The following is a 14,070-nucleotide window of genomic DNA, read 5'->3' as shown; positions in this document are numbered from 1 at the left end:
CTGCACCCAGCCGTGTATGATATTTATTGATTTGTATTCATTGAAACATCCTTGCATCCCAGGGATAAATTTCATTTGATCATGGTGTATGATCCTTTTACTGTGCCATTGAATTTGGTTTGCTAGCATTTTGTTGAAGACTTTTTGCATCTATGTTCATCAGGAATAGTGGCCTGTAATTTTCTTGTAGAATCCTTGTCTGGCTTTGGTGTGAGTGATGCTGGCCTGTAAAATGAGGTGTACGTATTATCTCCTCTTCAATTTTTTGGAAGAGTTTGAGAAATATTGGTGTTAAATCTTGGCACACAATGAAGCTATCCTGTAATGGGATTTTCTTTGTTGAGAGATAATTGATGACTACTTCCATATTGTTATTCATTATTGGTCTGCTCAGATTTTCTCTTTCTTTATGATTCGGTATTGGTAGGTTGTGTGTTCTAGTAATTTATCCATTTCTTCCAGGTTATTCAATTTGATGGCATGTAATTACTCATAGCAGTCTCTTAAGATCCTTTGTAGTTTTGTGCTGCCAGTTGTAATGTTGCTCTTCCATTTATAATTTTATTTATTTGATCCATTTCCCTTATTTTCCTTGTGAGTCTAGCTAAGAGTTTGACAATTTTGTTTATATTTTCCAAAAACACCCTCTTAGTTTCATCTATCTTTTCCATTGTCATTGTAGTCTCTATTTCATTTATTCCTTCTGTAATCTTTATTATTTCCTTAGTTCTGCTGACTTTGGGCTTAGTTTGTTTTGTTTTTTATCTAGTTCTGTGAAGTAAAAAATTAGGTTGTTTATTTGAGACCTTTTTTTAAATGTGGTTATTTATTACTGTATCCCCCTTAGAAGTGCTTTTGCTACATCCCAGACGTTTTGGTATATTGTGTTTCTATTTTCATTTGTCTCTAAATATTTATTTATTTCATCTTTGACCCATTGGTTCTTCAGGAGTGTGTTGTTTTATTTCCACATATTTGTGGATGTTCTAAAATTCTTCCTGTTATTGATTTCTACTTTCAATATTGTGGTCAGAAGAGACACTTGATATGATTTCAATGTTTAAATTTGTTAAGATGTGTTTTGTGGCTTGAAGACTTTTCCAAAATGGACTCTACAGGAATACATATTCTGTTGCTATAGGGTAGAATATTGTGTAATTTTAAAATATTTTAAACAATATTATTATTAAATAACAGAAGATTGGAAAATTTAAGAGAATATGAATGAATATATTAACCTATTACTGAAGATTAATAACATTATGGTGATTTTTTTCAAGTCTTTTTCTATATATAACTTTTTGTTTTTACATAGTCACCTTATAAGCTCAAGTAACCTCAAACATGAGGTTACTTCCTAATTTTTATTTTGTACATCAGAAACATTTTCTTTATTTTTATTTAGTCTCTAAATGCATTGATTTTAATGGTCACAGATGATTGCATCAAAGTCATAGAACATAATTTTCAACCCATAGTTCTATATTTAATCATGTATGCTTTTCCAATTTTTTTGTAGTAAATAATGAAACAGTGCCAATCTTAACACTTTTTTAGTATTTAAATTATACATTTGCGAGGGTTGCCATAACATAATATCAAAAATTGAGTGACTTAGAATAGCAGAAATTTATTCTCGGAGTTCTGGAGGCTGGATATCAACTATCAAGGTGTTGGCAGGGCCATACTCCCTCTGAAGGAACTAGGGGAGAATCTGTTGCGACCTCTCCCCAAGTTTCTGAGAGTTGCTTGTCTTGTGGAAGCATCACTAATTTCTATTGTGTGTGCATCTATCTCCAGATCTCCCCTATTTTTTTTTTTTTTTTTTTTGTTGAGACGAAGTCTTACTCTGTCACCAGGCTGGAGTGCAGTGGTGCAATCTCGGCTCACTGCAACCTCTGCCTCCCAGGCTCAAGCGATTCTCATGCCTCAGCCTCCCAAATAGCTGGGATTACAGGCATGCACCACCACGCCCAGCTAATTTTTGTATTTTTAGTAGAGATGGGTTTTCACCATGTCGGCCAGGCTGGTCTCAAACTCCTGACCTCATGATCTGCCCGTCTCACCCTCCCAAAGTGCTGGGATTACAGATGTGAGCCACCATGTCTGGCCCAAATTTCCCCTTTTTATAACACCAGTCGCATTGGATTATGAGTCCACCCTACTCTAGTATGGCCTGTTTTAACTAGTTCCATCTGCAGTGATTCTATTTCTAAACAAGGCCATGTTGTGAAGTACTGGACGTTAGGACTTGAACATTTAAATTGGGAGAGGTGGAACACAATTCAGCCCATAACAAAAATAATTTCCTTAGCACCAGTTTCCAAAAGTGGGATTTTCCTGTTAAAACAGCCTATTGATAGACATGTTTTGAAAGTGTTTTTTTAAACTTATATTATTACAATTTCCATGCTCATCAACTACGCGTGATAGTGTTTGATTAATATTTTCAACAGCCTTGAAAATTATTTTACTATCATTAAAATCAATATCTTTAATCTTTGTTAATTTTGTAATCATTAGTGGTCATTTTAGTAAAATAGATAATTTGTATGCATATTTACCATTGTGGCATCTTGTCAATTATCTATTAAATCTAAATTTAAAAAGCTCATTCAGTAGGTTTATTAAATATTCCTTTCTCTTTTTACTTGTCTTTCTTCTTTTAATTATTGTACATTTAAATCTTTAATGCAGGTGGAACTTGGTGGCATATGTATGAGATGAGGATACAAATGAACATTATAGATACTTAACCTATTGTCTAAGCACCATTTACTGACTAGTGCTTCTCTTTGTCTTTAATAAAAAATGTTTTCCTAGTCATTAAGTTCTTGAGTATAAGGGTTTCTTAATTTTTTTTTGTGTTTCACTTTTAATCTATTATTTTGCCAGGACTATACTGTTTTAGCTGTTACAAATTATTAATATTTTTATAGATTTATCTTATAATGCTTCTTTTACAAAATCTTAGATATTTTTACTTGTTTATTAATCTAGTTACACTTAAAATTGGTAAAAATTTCAAGTTACAGCAGTCTGCCATTAGGATTTTGACTGTCAAATCTGCAAATCTGTTAGATTGTAATTCTTCATCACTGTATAGAAAAATGAAATAGTATTTTCCTTTATTCAGATTTTTAGATATTCCATGAAATGGTGTATCTTATTGAAATTGTCCATTCCAATATTTAAGAAATGGTTATTGGTCATCTTCTATATTTCAGGAATGTGGTAAAAGTAAAAAGAAAAAAAAAAGAGAGAGAAAGAGATTAAAAAACAGACTACCATCAAGGAGCTCAAATACTGAAAGGACTGTAGATAAGGAAACTGGCAAAGGATGAAGATTAGCAAAGAGGAATGCACAGTGCACAATATTGAACACAGGACAACAGCAGGGAGAAGTGTCACAAGTTTCTAGAAGAGGGGTTGTGCTTCAGCTGAGTTTGGGACATGACAGGCAGTTAACTTGATGAGGGTGGAGAACAGAGAGGAAACAGTAATGCAAAGGCACATAGATTTCAAAGAACATGGCACAGAAGCGGAACTTCAAGAATGTAATTGTGACTGAAGTTTACGATGTGAATGAGATATAATGAATGATGAGACTGCATTTCACATGGATTTTATGTTCTTTCATGAGGGCACTGTGTGTCACTGGTGGGTTTTAAGAAGGAGAGTGACATAATTTTATCTTTTTTAGAAAGATTTCAGGGAAGAATACAGCAGGGAGACAAGAAAGCAGTCAAAGTGAACAAAAAAGCGTTCACTGGCAATAAATATGTGTTCAATGAATGAATGAAACATTGAAAGAATTGATGTATTACCAGATTTAACAGCTGAAAAGTAATTGATGACCTTGTTAAGATTACCTTTATTTAGTGGGATGGTTGAGATGGAAGACAGATATCAATGGGAGATAATGAATACAAAGTACTCATTCAAAATATTGCATATCTGAAATCAGATCTCATTTCATTGTTTTCCAAACTACTTGCTAGTATATAGGAAATAACATTATTATTTTGCTTATGGATTGACTATATAGTTACTCTGTTGACTCTTTTGTTTACTAGTTTTCTATGTGATTTTGTATATTTTGATTACTAGATATAAAACTATAATTAAATAACTTTCTATTTTGGCTTCTAATATTTATATAGTTTATTTTCATTAGTTTTAATATATTGGCTGGAATTTTCAGAAATAAATGAAAATGATGCTTTTGGACAGTTTTGTTTGCTTTTAATGATGATGGAAATGCTACTATTTCAGACATAAATTGCTGACTGTAATAGACTTTTTTTAACATATTAAACTTAAAGAAGACCCATTACAATCCTATTTTAAGGAGGTTTTGAATGACTAGAAGGTTTTGATTTTTTATCAAATTACTTTTGCTCCCTATGAAAATTAAGATATGTATTTTCTGGCCAGTTGATATATCATATTAGTCATTTCATTATATTTATTTATCTATCTATTTATTTATTTATTTACTTACTTACTGAGACAGAGTCTCACTCTGTCGCCCAGGCCTGAGTGCAGTGGCCAATCTCGGCTCACTGCAAACTCCGCCTCCCAGGTTCACGACATTCTCCTGCCTCAGCCTCCCGAGGAGCTGGGACTGCAGGTGCCCGCCACCAAGCCCGGCTAATTTTTTGTATTTTTAGTAGAGACGGGGTGTCACCGTGTTAGCCAGGATGGTCTCCATCTCCTGACATCGTGATCTGCCCGTCTCGGCCTCCCAAAGTGCTGGCGTGAGCCACTGCGCCTGGCCAGTCATTCCATTATTTTAAATGATATTTCGGGTACAATTTTCTTGAATACGGTATATTATTATTCTGTAATAATGCTAAATTTTATTTCCTTTATTTTATATAGTATTTAAAAATGATTATGGCCATAAATTTGTCTTTTATTACTTTACAATACATTTTACCCTGTTTTGCATTGGAAGATACAATCCTGAGATACTGTAAAATCTGCACCAAAATATTTACTTATGATAGTTAGGCAGTCTATACTTAATGAGTCAAGAAAAGTAATGCATTTCAGATTTTCATCAGTAAGGGTCATCATTGAGCTATATGACCTTGGACAAATTTTAATCTTTCCAGTGCTCATTTATATAAAGAAGGAGTTTGAACTAAATAAACTCCAGGGTCACTCCAACTCTAGCATTTTGCCAACTTGTATCCATAGAGAAGTTTCTCCAATTTTATGCTAATAAGCAAAGATGAATTAGTGAGTTTCAGAGCAATAGTACTATGTAAGGTAATGATAGACTATATCCTATGACCTGGCAAATTTAAACCTGGGTTTAAAAAATGATGACGCAGTAGTCCATTCTCCATCTCCTTGGACCCGTGAGCAGCTGGACCTGGAAAATGTTGGCCCTATGATTTATCTTAAATTGCATCTGAAGGCTGTAGACCAAGCCCCCTTCACTGTTTTGTTAAGCTCATCTGAAACATTAGATGTAAAGAGCACCAGATGGGAGATCAGGAGCCCTGGATTTGTGTCCCTCTTCTGCCATTTACTAGCTTTGTGATCTTAATCAAGTCACTTAACCCCTTTAGGCATCAGTTTTCTTATTTGTAAGATGGACTCAACTTAATCTTTTAGCTCGTAAATTCTATGAGATGAGAAGCCATAAATAAATAATCTCTTAATAAAACAACTTTAATCTATATAGTCATCTGAGGTTTACTTTCCCAAATACTGATCTCAATTGATTCTATCAATAATGTTGCGAGTCAATTAGTCAAAGTATTTATGATCGTATTTCAGAGTTGGATCTAGGCTCTTGACTCCAAAGAGTTTGGTAGGTTACCCAATGTGTCTAGTAAGTGGCAGAGCCTCAGTTGGAGCCCAGGACTTCTGATTCTTCAACTGTGTTCTTTTCTTAATATGACACATTGTCTTTCATTAAATCCTGTAATCATTTTTATACTTTTCAAACATTCTATTACATCCCCCCCCCCCCGCTCTTTAAATTATGAGAACCCACTATCCTTGTTCCCTTGGTGCTCAACCTTGAAACTGTTTATTTATAATTTTAAACAATGTAACATATTAACACTCTGTTCATGTATGTGTTTGAACGATTTCTTGAAAAGTACTCCATCTAACATTTATCCCTTCTTTTCCTGATTCTCTTTCAGATAGCAGTTCTGTGGATGAAAAGGTTTTAAATCATACTTATTCTTCCCTCCTGAGGGATCTTGTCTTTTGTACATGTTTGTTTGTGACATATTAGACTTGTTTGATTCCTCTGTTTTAGTTTTGAAATGTGCATGTTATCCCAGCTTTCCATTATTTGGTTGTCCTTTAAGTGTGCCCCTGATAATGTTGCATTTATGGAGAGGTCACACCTTGCCAGCTGCGCTTACCTTAGCTATACTTGCCAACCTAGGGGTCTGCTACGGTCAAACACAGCATCTTTTCTTCAGTCTGGCTAAACATGACCTTTCTGACTGATTCATGATCTTCATTGCACATATCAAGTGTTAAGGGCAAACAGCATCTGGAATATGATATATTTTCCTGGACTCTGCCAGTGCATTTGTTTAAATGCTGACAGCTAATTTCAAAACCTGTACTCATAAAAACATAGCAGCTTTGACTTGGAGCTGACCCTGCTTAGCATCTGTCATACTAGGTGTTACGTGTGTAGTGCAGTTGACCTGTGTCCCGATTTCATGTACATAAAACTGTAGTATGCTAAAAGCCTGTTTGTTTTGTTTTTCTCTCACTCTTCATTTAAGGCTCGAATAGTAAGCGGCAATGATGTGGATGCTTCCAAATTCTCTGCACTCCAGGTGTGTGGTGGGTAAGTATCTTCATACCTTTGTAATATATTCCATTCATCAATGGCACTTGGCTGTGCTCTCGACATATATGCTTTGAATGCAGGATGCTGCATGATTAAGTAGTCTCATTGTTATTTTATTTCACAATAAAGTCAACATTACAGCGTTTTCTTAAAAAAAAGTTAACTATAAAATGATTCTAAAAATATGAATATGTATATAATTATATATATAAGTCAAAATCACCTAACCAGTTTAACTGTTAACATTAACATTACATACCCAACTACAACCACATAATTTTACATGATTGAATTCATATTGATACAATTCATGCTCTCTTTCAATTTGCTTGTTTTCATAATTATATATGTGCATGAACTTTTTCATATCAATAACTCAATGAATGTAATCGATACTATTCTTTTTCAAAGTTGCATAGTATTACATTTAACATGAGTATCAAAGTATTTAAAATGTAATCACAAAAATCATGTGTGAAATTTATTTTCTGTGTAAAAAATTCAAGCAGCCTCGTCTTTAATGGTAAAAGTTACACACTGGTATCAGTGTGGCATGAATGTTCATAGGCATTTTGCTGCATGTTTGCAATACATATCTATGTTGATATAAAATAAGTAGTTTTGCGTGGTGATATTTTTTGCATTTTAACATAAAACAGTCCACTCTGTGTAAATAAGTAAGCATGAATTTAATGCTGACTTCGTATCTATGCTGTTATAATTGTTCTATACATAATGACTCACTTAATCTTTGCAATGGCCATATGAGGTAAGTACTATTTTGACTCTCATTTTAAAAATGAGGAAACCAATCCACAAAGCACTTATGAAATGTTTCCTTAAGACAGCTAGCGAGTGGCAAAATCAGTATTCAAGCTCAGTTAATCTAATTCCAGAGCCTATAATCTCAATCGAAATGCCTCATTGCCTCTGCAGCTTGCTGTTCTCTTTTTTTCCATTTAATAACAAATGTCTTGCAAAATTTTCTACTTTATTATTTTGAAGTGGTGCAAATGTTTGAAAACATTCATACAACATGTTTTATTCTTCTGTTGGTGGGGTTTCAAAATTATTTCTAATTCATATTTGTAAATTATGACATAATTGTAGACACTATGGTAAATATAATAGATTTTAAAAGTGTAATTTGTGGATCAGTGCTTATACACAGTTTTTATATTCATATATACCTCTTTATATATGAATATATAGAGATATCTATATAATTGATTATATACCTATCTATCTATATAGATTTTTTTTTTTTTTTAATTGAGACCAGGTTTTGTCATGTTGTTCAGGCTGGTCTTGAACTCCTGAGCTCAGGCGATCCACCCACCTTGGCTTCCCAAAGTGCTGGGATTACATGCATGAGCCACTGTTCCTGGCCAATAATTTAAATCTATATACATATATATGTATATTAGATGTTTTATGCTGAAATTTGAATACATTGATGTACAGTATAAATAGAAGCAAAATTTAGAACCATCTTTTAGTTTTTTTATCTAGGCAAAAATTTCACAGTTCTGTTTTATAATACACTCATTTTTTCAAAATAATTTTATTGTTAAATACATCCACATGTTACTTATTTCAAGTAAAATATTTGTAACATTTAAAGTGTTAAATTTAAAACTCCTACAAATTAATATATATGCATCATTTTTATTTTGATTTTTCCAAATAGAAGTGATTAAGATGTTATTTCTGTTACATCTTTAACTTCAATGTCCTTGAAATAAATATGTGAAGAATTGCTCTCATTCATATTCTAATGTTATAGTAATTAAAATAAGTTATAAAACCAGTTGTGGTAAAAGATCACTATGAATTATTCAGAGAAATTAAGGTAGTAAATAGACTACTGTCTCTACTACAACACCACAAATACTGTGTCTTTAAGTTTACCAGCAATAATAATTTGACAACTAAATAAAATGTTTGTCTTAGGAAATAATTAAGTTGAATTCTAATTTAATTATGAAAAATGTTGGTACATAGTGTCACACACCTGGAAGTTTATCTGAGTTTATGATGTTATAGATTCTGCACCTCCCCCTCACCTACAGCATCTATCACTTTGTAAAAATTTGATTTGCTAACTCTGTCTGAATATGGACTTAATTCTTGTCAGAACAAGAGTTAATCTACATCCATGCTTTTGTTAAGCACATGCAGTATAAATGTCTGGCTAAAATAGTTTCTCTTTACATTTCGAATAGATCTTTCCACACTCTTACATTTTCTGAAAATGCCTCTTTCAATGACTTTCTAAAGGATTTGGAACTGTGATAGTATGGGAAGGGGGTGATAGCTTTCCGTCATCAAGACAATTTATCATTGACTGAATGCTTATTTTCTCTTAAAGAACCGGAAGGATACATTTACATATGAACCTTCAATCACAAGCTCTTTCAGAAAGACGTGCTTATTTTAATTTTTCTATAAATATTTTAAACATATTTTTAAAATAAAATAAAATACGATTTAAATATCACAACTTATATCATCCTAAAAAACTGTGACTGGGGCAGAATTTCAAAATATGGAGTCATTACTTTTCTATTGCAATGCTGCTAAATTCTTCACTTTTCTACCTTTGCCATCCCCAATCAGTTCAGAGCCAAACCACATTCATCCTTTCCTTAGTTTATGCAAGTGTCAATGAAAGAATAATCTATACACACTAAAACAAATTATTAAGCTATGTACACTGAAACCAGATAATGAAATTAATAATTCTGCTTTCTGATTTCTGCTTAGCTGTCTGTACATTTCCTATAAGTGTTGGCAGAAAAGACATGGCAAATTTCATTCTGTTTTTCCTATCTGTCATGATAAAAGTTCGGACAGGTTCTGGGGAAAAACTGGAAGAGGGAGAGAGAAGTAGTGACAGAAAAAGAAGCAAGAGAAAGTGGGAAGGATACATGTTTTGGTAAAATCAATGAATTTAACATTTATACCCTTGAGTGGTTTTATAAGATTTTGTTAACTTTTGTCATCTGTGTCAGCAAAGAGTCATACACAAAGCACACAGCAACTCAATATGAAAAGTACAAGAGGTTCATTGGGCAGAAATGTCTGAAAGATAAAATGGAGAGATAGCAGAAGTAGGTGAGAAGAGCCGTTGGACCATGACACAGTTCTTACATTTGCAAAAGTATATGGAGTAGGAAGGAGAACTGAGTATGAAAAGCCTGAAATTGACTATACCGAGGATAAAAGAAAGTCATTCAGACAAATGGAGAGAAAAGTTTGCTTATTAGTAGAGTCTTTCATTGGGTACAAGTGGCCAGCTCTATTATCTCCACGAAGTTTAGCCATTGGTTGGGAGCAGCTCGGGGAGGGTGTAGCCTAGGGGTGAATGCTGCTGTGGATACTGCAGGTGTGGAAGCTGGAGGCTCTTACCCAACTATCCTGCTGTCAGCAGATTCTCTCTAAGGGGTATCTGAGTGATACATGCCCAGGGTTACACAGCATCAATTTGATGAAACTACTTTTACTCAATGGTAGTGAACAGAGTCACATGAGTACCTTCTCCAAATGTGAAACAAGATTTTAATTAGAGGAACTCTCCTTTGGTGCTTTGATTGTATATGACTTAAGTTTCCCTTTCCCTTGACATTTGTAGTTAGAGCTCCACTGGTTGAATTATAAGAAGCATTGCAAGGTGTGTGTGTGTGTGTGTGTGTGTGTGTGTTGGTGTTTGTGTTTGTCTATTCTCAAAGTATCAGACTTGCATGCACCACAATTTGGGCAAGTCTATAAAACAGTGGTGGGATTAGGGAAAAACAATTTGGGGAGGATGTTATCATCTGTATTTTCTTTCTTCACTAGTCATTCAAATTCTTCTCTGCAGTACAGTTCTCATGGCACTAACTTCCTTGAGCCTATGTGAAATTCCTCTGGCCATGGTTCTGATCTAGGCTGGTGACTTCTATTCAACCTCAGCCAGAATGATTGAACCTTTTCAGGGAAGAGGCAGTGGTTACAGAAGTGAAGTAATGCAGAGACAGAGAAAAATGAAGAGACACTGTTAAAGGGAAGGACAATTATCACCAGGAACAACTATCTTGGTAAATGTGAACAAGCTAATTTTCATCCAAAGTCCTATACAATTCCATTGTTTTTCTTAAATTTACCTTAATTAAAATACCAATTTTTGTTTCTGTTGTAGAACCCAATGTCAGCTAGGTTGTTCAACATATGAATAAAGCTGTTTTAACATATTTTTAATTTTCTGTTACAGTCCTGACATTGGTTTTTTGTTTCTCTATAAAGTTGAGATTATATACTATCCTTACACCCTCTTCCTCTTTCATAGTCTTGACTTCCATGTTTAGCCAGGGTCTCGAATCTTCCACTTAGCATAGAAGATAAAGTTGTTCCTACGCTCCAGGGACTCTTCGCTTAACTTTTCTCATCGCAGCAGTCTTCTCTCTCATAGCTGAGAACATTTTATTTCAGTTCTTCCTGTCAAGTCCACCAATTTGATTCTTCCCTATTCCCTCAGATAACTTCCCTATTTTTCAAGGGTCAGAAATTCTCCTAAGCCTAAACATGGGCTGTTTCCACTGAATTTTCTTGTGAGTCAGTGGTTTACCCTACATCACCATCCTTGCATGCTCTGAACCAGGTTTGCTAAATATTAAGAAAATGACAAGCCCCACAAAACACAGTGCTTTAATCATGGTGACAGGTCACTCTTTCTGTTTGGCTTATGGTATGGCTCTGTCACCTAAATCTCATCTGAAATTGTAATCCCCATGTGTCAAGGAGGGACCTGGTGGGAGGTTATTGGATCATGGGGGTCAGTTTCCCCCAGGCTATTCTCATGCTAGGGAGTTCTCATGAGATCTGAGGCTTTAAAAATGTTTGGCAATTCCCCCTGCCCCCGGCTCTCTGTCTTCTGCTGCCGTGTAAGATGTGACTTTCTTCCCCTTTGCCTTCTACCAGGATTGGAAATTTCCTGAGACCTCCCCAGACATGTAGAATTGTGAGTCAGTTAAACCTCCTTTCTTTATAAATTACCCAGCCTCATGTTGTGTTTTTATAGCAGTGTGAAAATGAACTAATGTGGTCTTTGACCTTTTAGTTAGTTATTTTTAGGGAGCAGCTTCCTTTCCCTCCAGAGAACTTGGTGTAGAAGGAGTTCACTATAGAGTTAGGTAAGAGTGAAATAAAGATTTCTATTTATTATAAGGCTTAACAGATGCAAACATAAGTCTTTAATAAGTCATTGTTGTATAGTCAGTGAGTCACCATTCCCATATTTTTTCAACTTATTTGTATTCACATTACCATTGACCTCGTTTTAGTCCTCAGTACCTTTTACTTAGGCAGTTGCAAACTGATCTTCTGAGACTGATCTTCTAAACAATCTTCCTTTGTTAATTTCTTCTTCCACATTAAATCTAATCTCTACACTGTTAAAGATCAATGCCTTTAAAGCACGAGCCTTTCTACTTAAATATCTTTAATGACTTTTGTTTTTCTTAAATGTAAAGGACAGTTGGCCCTCTGTATCGATGGGTTCTATATCTGTGGATTCAAACAGCTGTTGATTGAGAATCTGCTAAACAATAATAATCAATAGCAATTAAACAATAAGAAACACAAATAGAAATTCAAGACCACAACTGTTAATACAACATTTACATTGTATTTGGTGGTATAAGTAACCTACAGATAATTTAAAGTATATGGGACGATGTACACAGGAAATACACAAATACTGTGCCATTTTACATAAGGCAGTTGAGTATCTGAAGATTTTGGTCTCTGATGGGTGCTCCTGGAACTGATCTGTATAGGTCTTTTCACATGGTTTTGAATATCTTTCTTGATTTCTATTTCTCTCTCTTTTTACTGTGGTAAAGTATTATCACTGTTTTTAGTGTTTCTATTTTTTTGTATCAGTCTGTAGCACATAGTAGTTTGATAAGTTGCATAGATTTAACAAGATTCTTATCCTCCAACTTGATTTTAAATTCCTAAGGAGTTTAACTTAAATTCCTAAGTTCACTTGCTTAAATTATTACAGGAGAAACAACCCTTGACATCTCTTGGCCAGAATCATGTTGGGCACAATCATGCCACAAGGCAGTTGCAGCTGCTAGAAAGGAGCCTCATGTGAGACTTCAGGGAGTATGCCCAATCACAGACTCTTGATTGTATCATGCCTGTTAGTCCTCAGCACACTGTCTGCAGTCCTCACGCAGAGCAAACACATAATATCCTATGCACAAAGGCTTAATCTAGGTAAAGAGTTTCTTAATTAGGAAAACTGATAGCCACAAGACCATCAGCTTTCTAAAACCCATGAATCAAGGAGTGGTTGCTGAGCCATTAGCTTCCTGTGGTCAAGAAGACTGACTAATTTTGGCCTACCTCCAGCTCTCTCTAGTCTCAGGAGCAGTTGATTATCTTCTCTACTTGGAAAGTCATAAGATCATTAGGTTAGCTTTTGATGTCAGCTACAAAGACCAGACATTGGGGTGACTACTTCAATGTGTGGATCTATGAGACCTCACAACCACATTCCCATATTTAGTGGGAAATAGACTTTGGCACAGCATCTATGAAATTAAGATAAACTTTACTCTCTGTAATCTTAACCATGCTTAGTTAAGCCACAGTTTTCTTGAGGTAGATTATAAACAATTTCAGTTAGGCATACTTTGTTCCTAAATTGATGGTGGCAAAATAATCATAAAACTGACTCAAAGATTTAAAAAAATGAAGCTGTCATCCTGAAGCTACTAATAGCTCATAGTTCACCAAGTTGTAGATTGGCACCTTTTTGATCACCTCACTTTCTGGCTTGGGTTTATAGCTTAACATTCTTTCTTACTCAGTGGTAGACCATAAACCTAGGAAAAACACTTGACTATTACCCACAGTTGATCAGGGATACTGTATAAGACTCCCCCATCTTCAGGTAATATTAGAAAATAGGTCCATCCATCCATCCTCACACATAGATAAGAAACCTGACATCTATTCTAATAGAGGCCGTCTTCTGAGCTTTAGGAGGCTGGCCATAAAAAGTTGTTCTCCCAAATCACATTTTTTACTTCCATTATTTAATAGTATTTAAGAATATGAAACCTCAGGATAATCCTAGGTGTAAGCCAGGAGAACCTCCAATTTTACTCATTGTATGAAAGCTACTCTTCTTTCTTCCTTCCTTCCTTCCTTCCTTCCTTCCTTCCTTCCTTCCTTCCTTC

At 34.7% G+C, this 14,070-nt stretch overlaps 1 protein-coding gene across 2 annotated transcripts in view; it reads left to right on the top strand.

Annotated features, from left to right (window-relative positions):
• Positions 1 to 14,070, top strand: part of UNC13C (unc-13 homolog C) — a 584,413-nt gene that overhangs the window by 158,608 nt on the left and 411,735 nt on the right. For both annotated transcript variants that reach the window (XM_026447030.2, XM_026447029.1), the window contains 2 exons: positions 6,168 to 6,190; positions 6,771 to 6,835. In XM_026447030.2, the coding sequence (XP_026302815.1) occupies positions 6,168 to 6,190; positions 6,771 to 6,835 (88 nt within the window). The remainder of the gene's footprint in view (positions 1 to 6,167; positions 6,191 to 6,770; positions 6,836 to 14,070) is intronic.

Source organism: Piliocolobus tephrosceles, chromosome 6 (genome assembly GCF_002776525.5).
Source record: "Piliocolobus tephrosceles isolate RC106 chromosome 6, ASM277652v3, whole genome shotgun sequence".
NCBI classification, from domain to species: Eukaryota; Metazoa; Chordata; class Mammalia; order Primates; family Cercopithecidae; genus Piliocolobus; species Piliocolobus tephrosceles.
The sequence above is the reverse complement of the archived record's forward strand: the minus strand, read 5'-3'. Positions and strand labels throughout refer to the sequence as shown.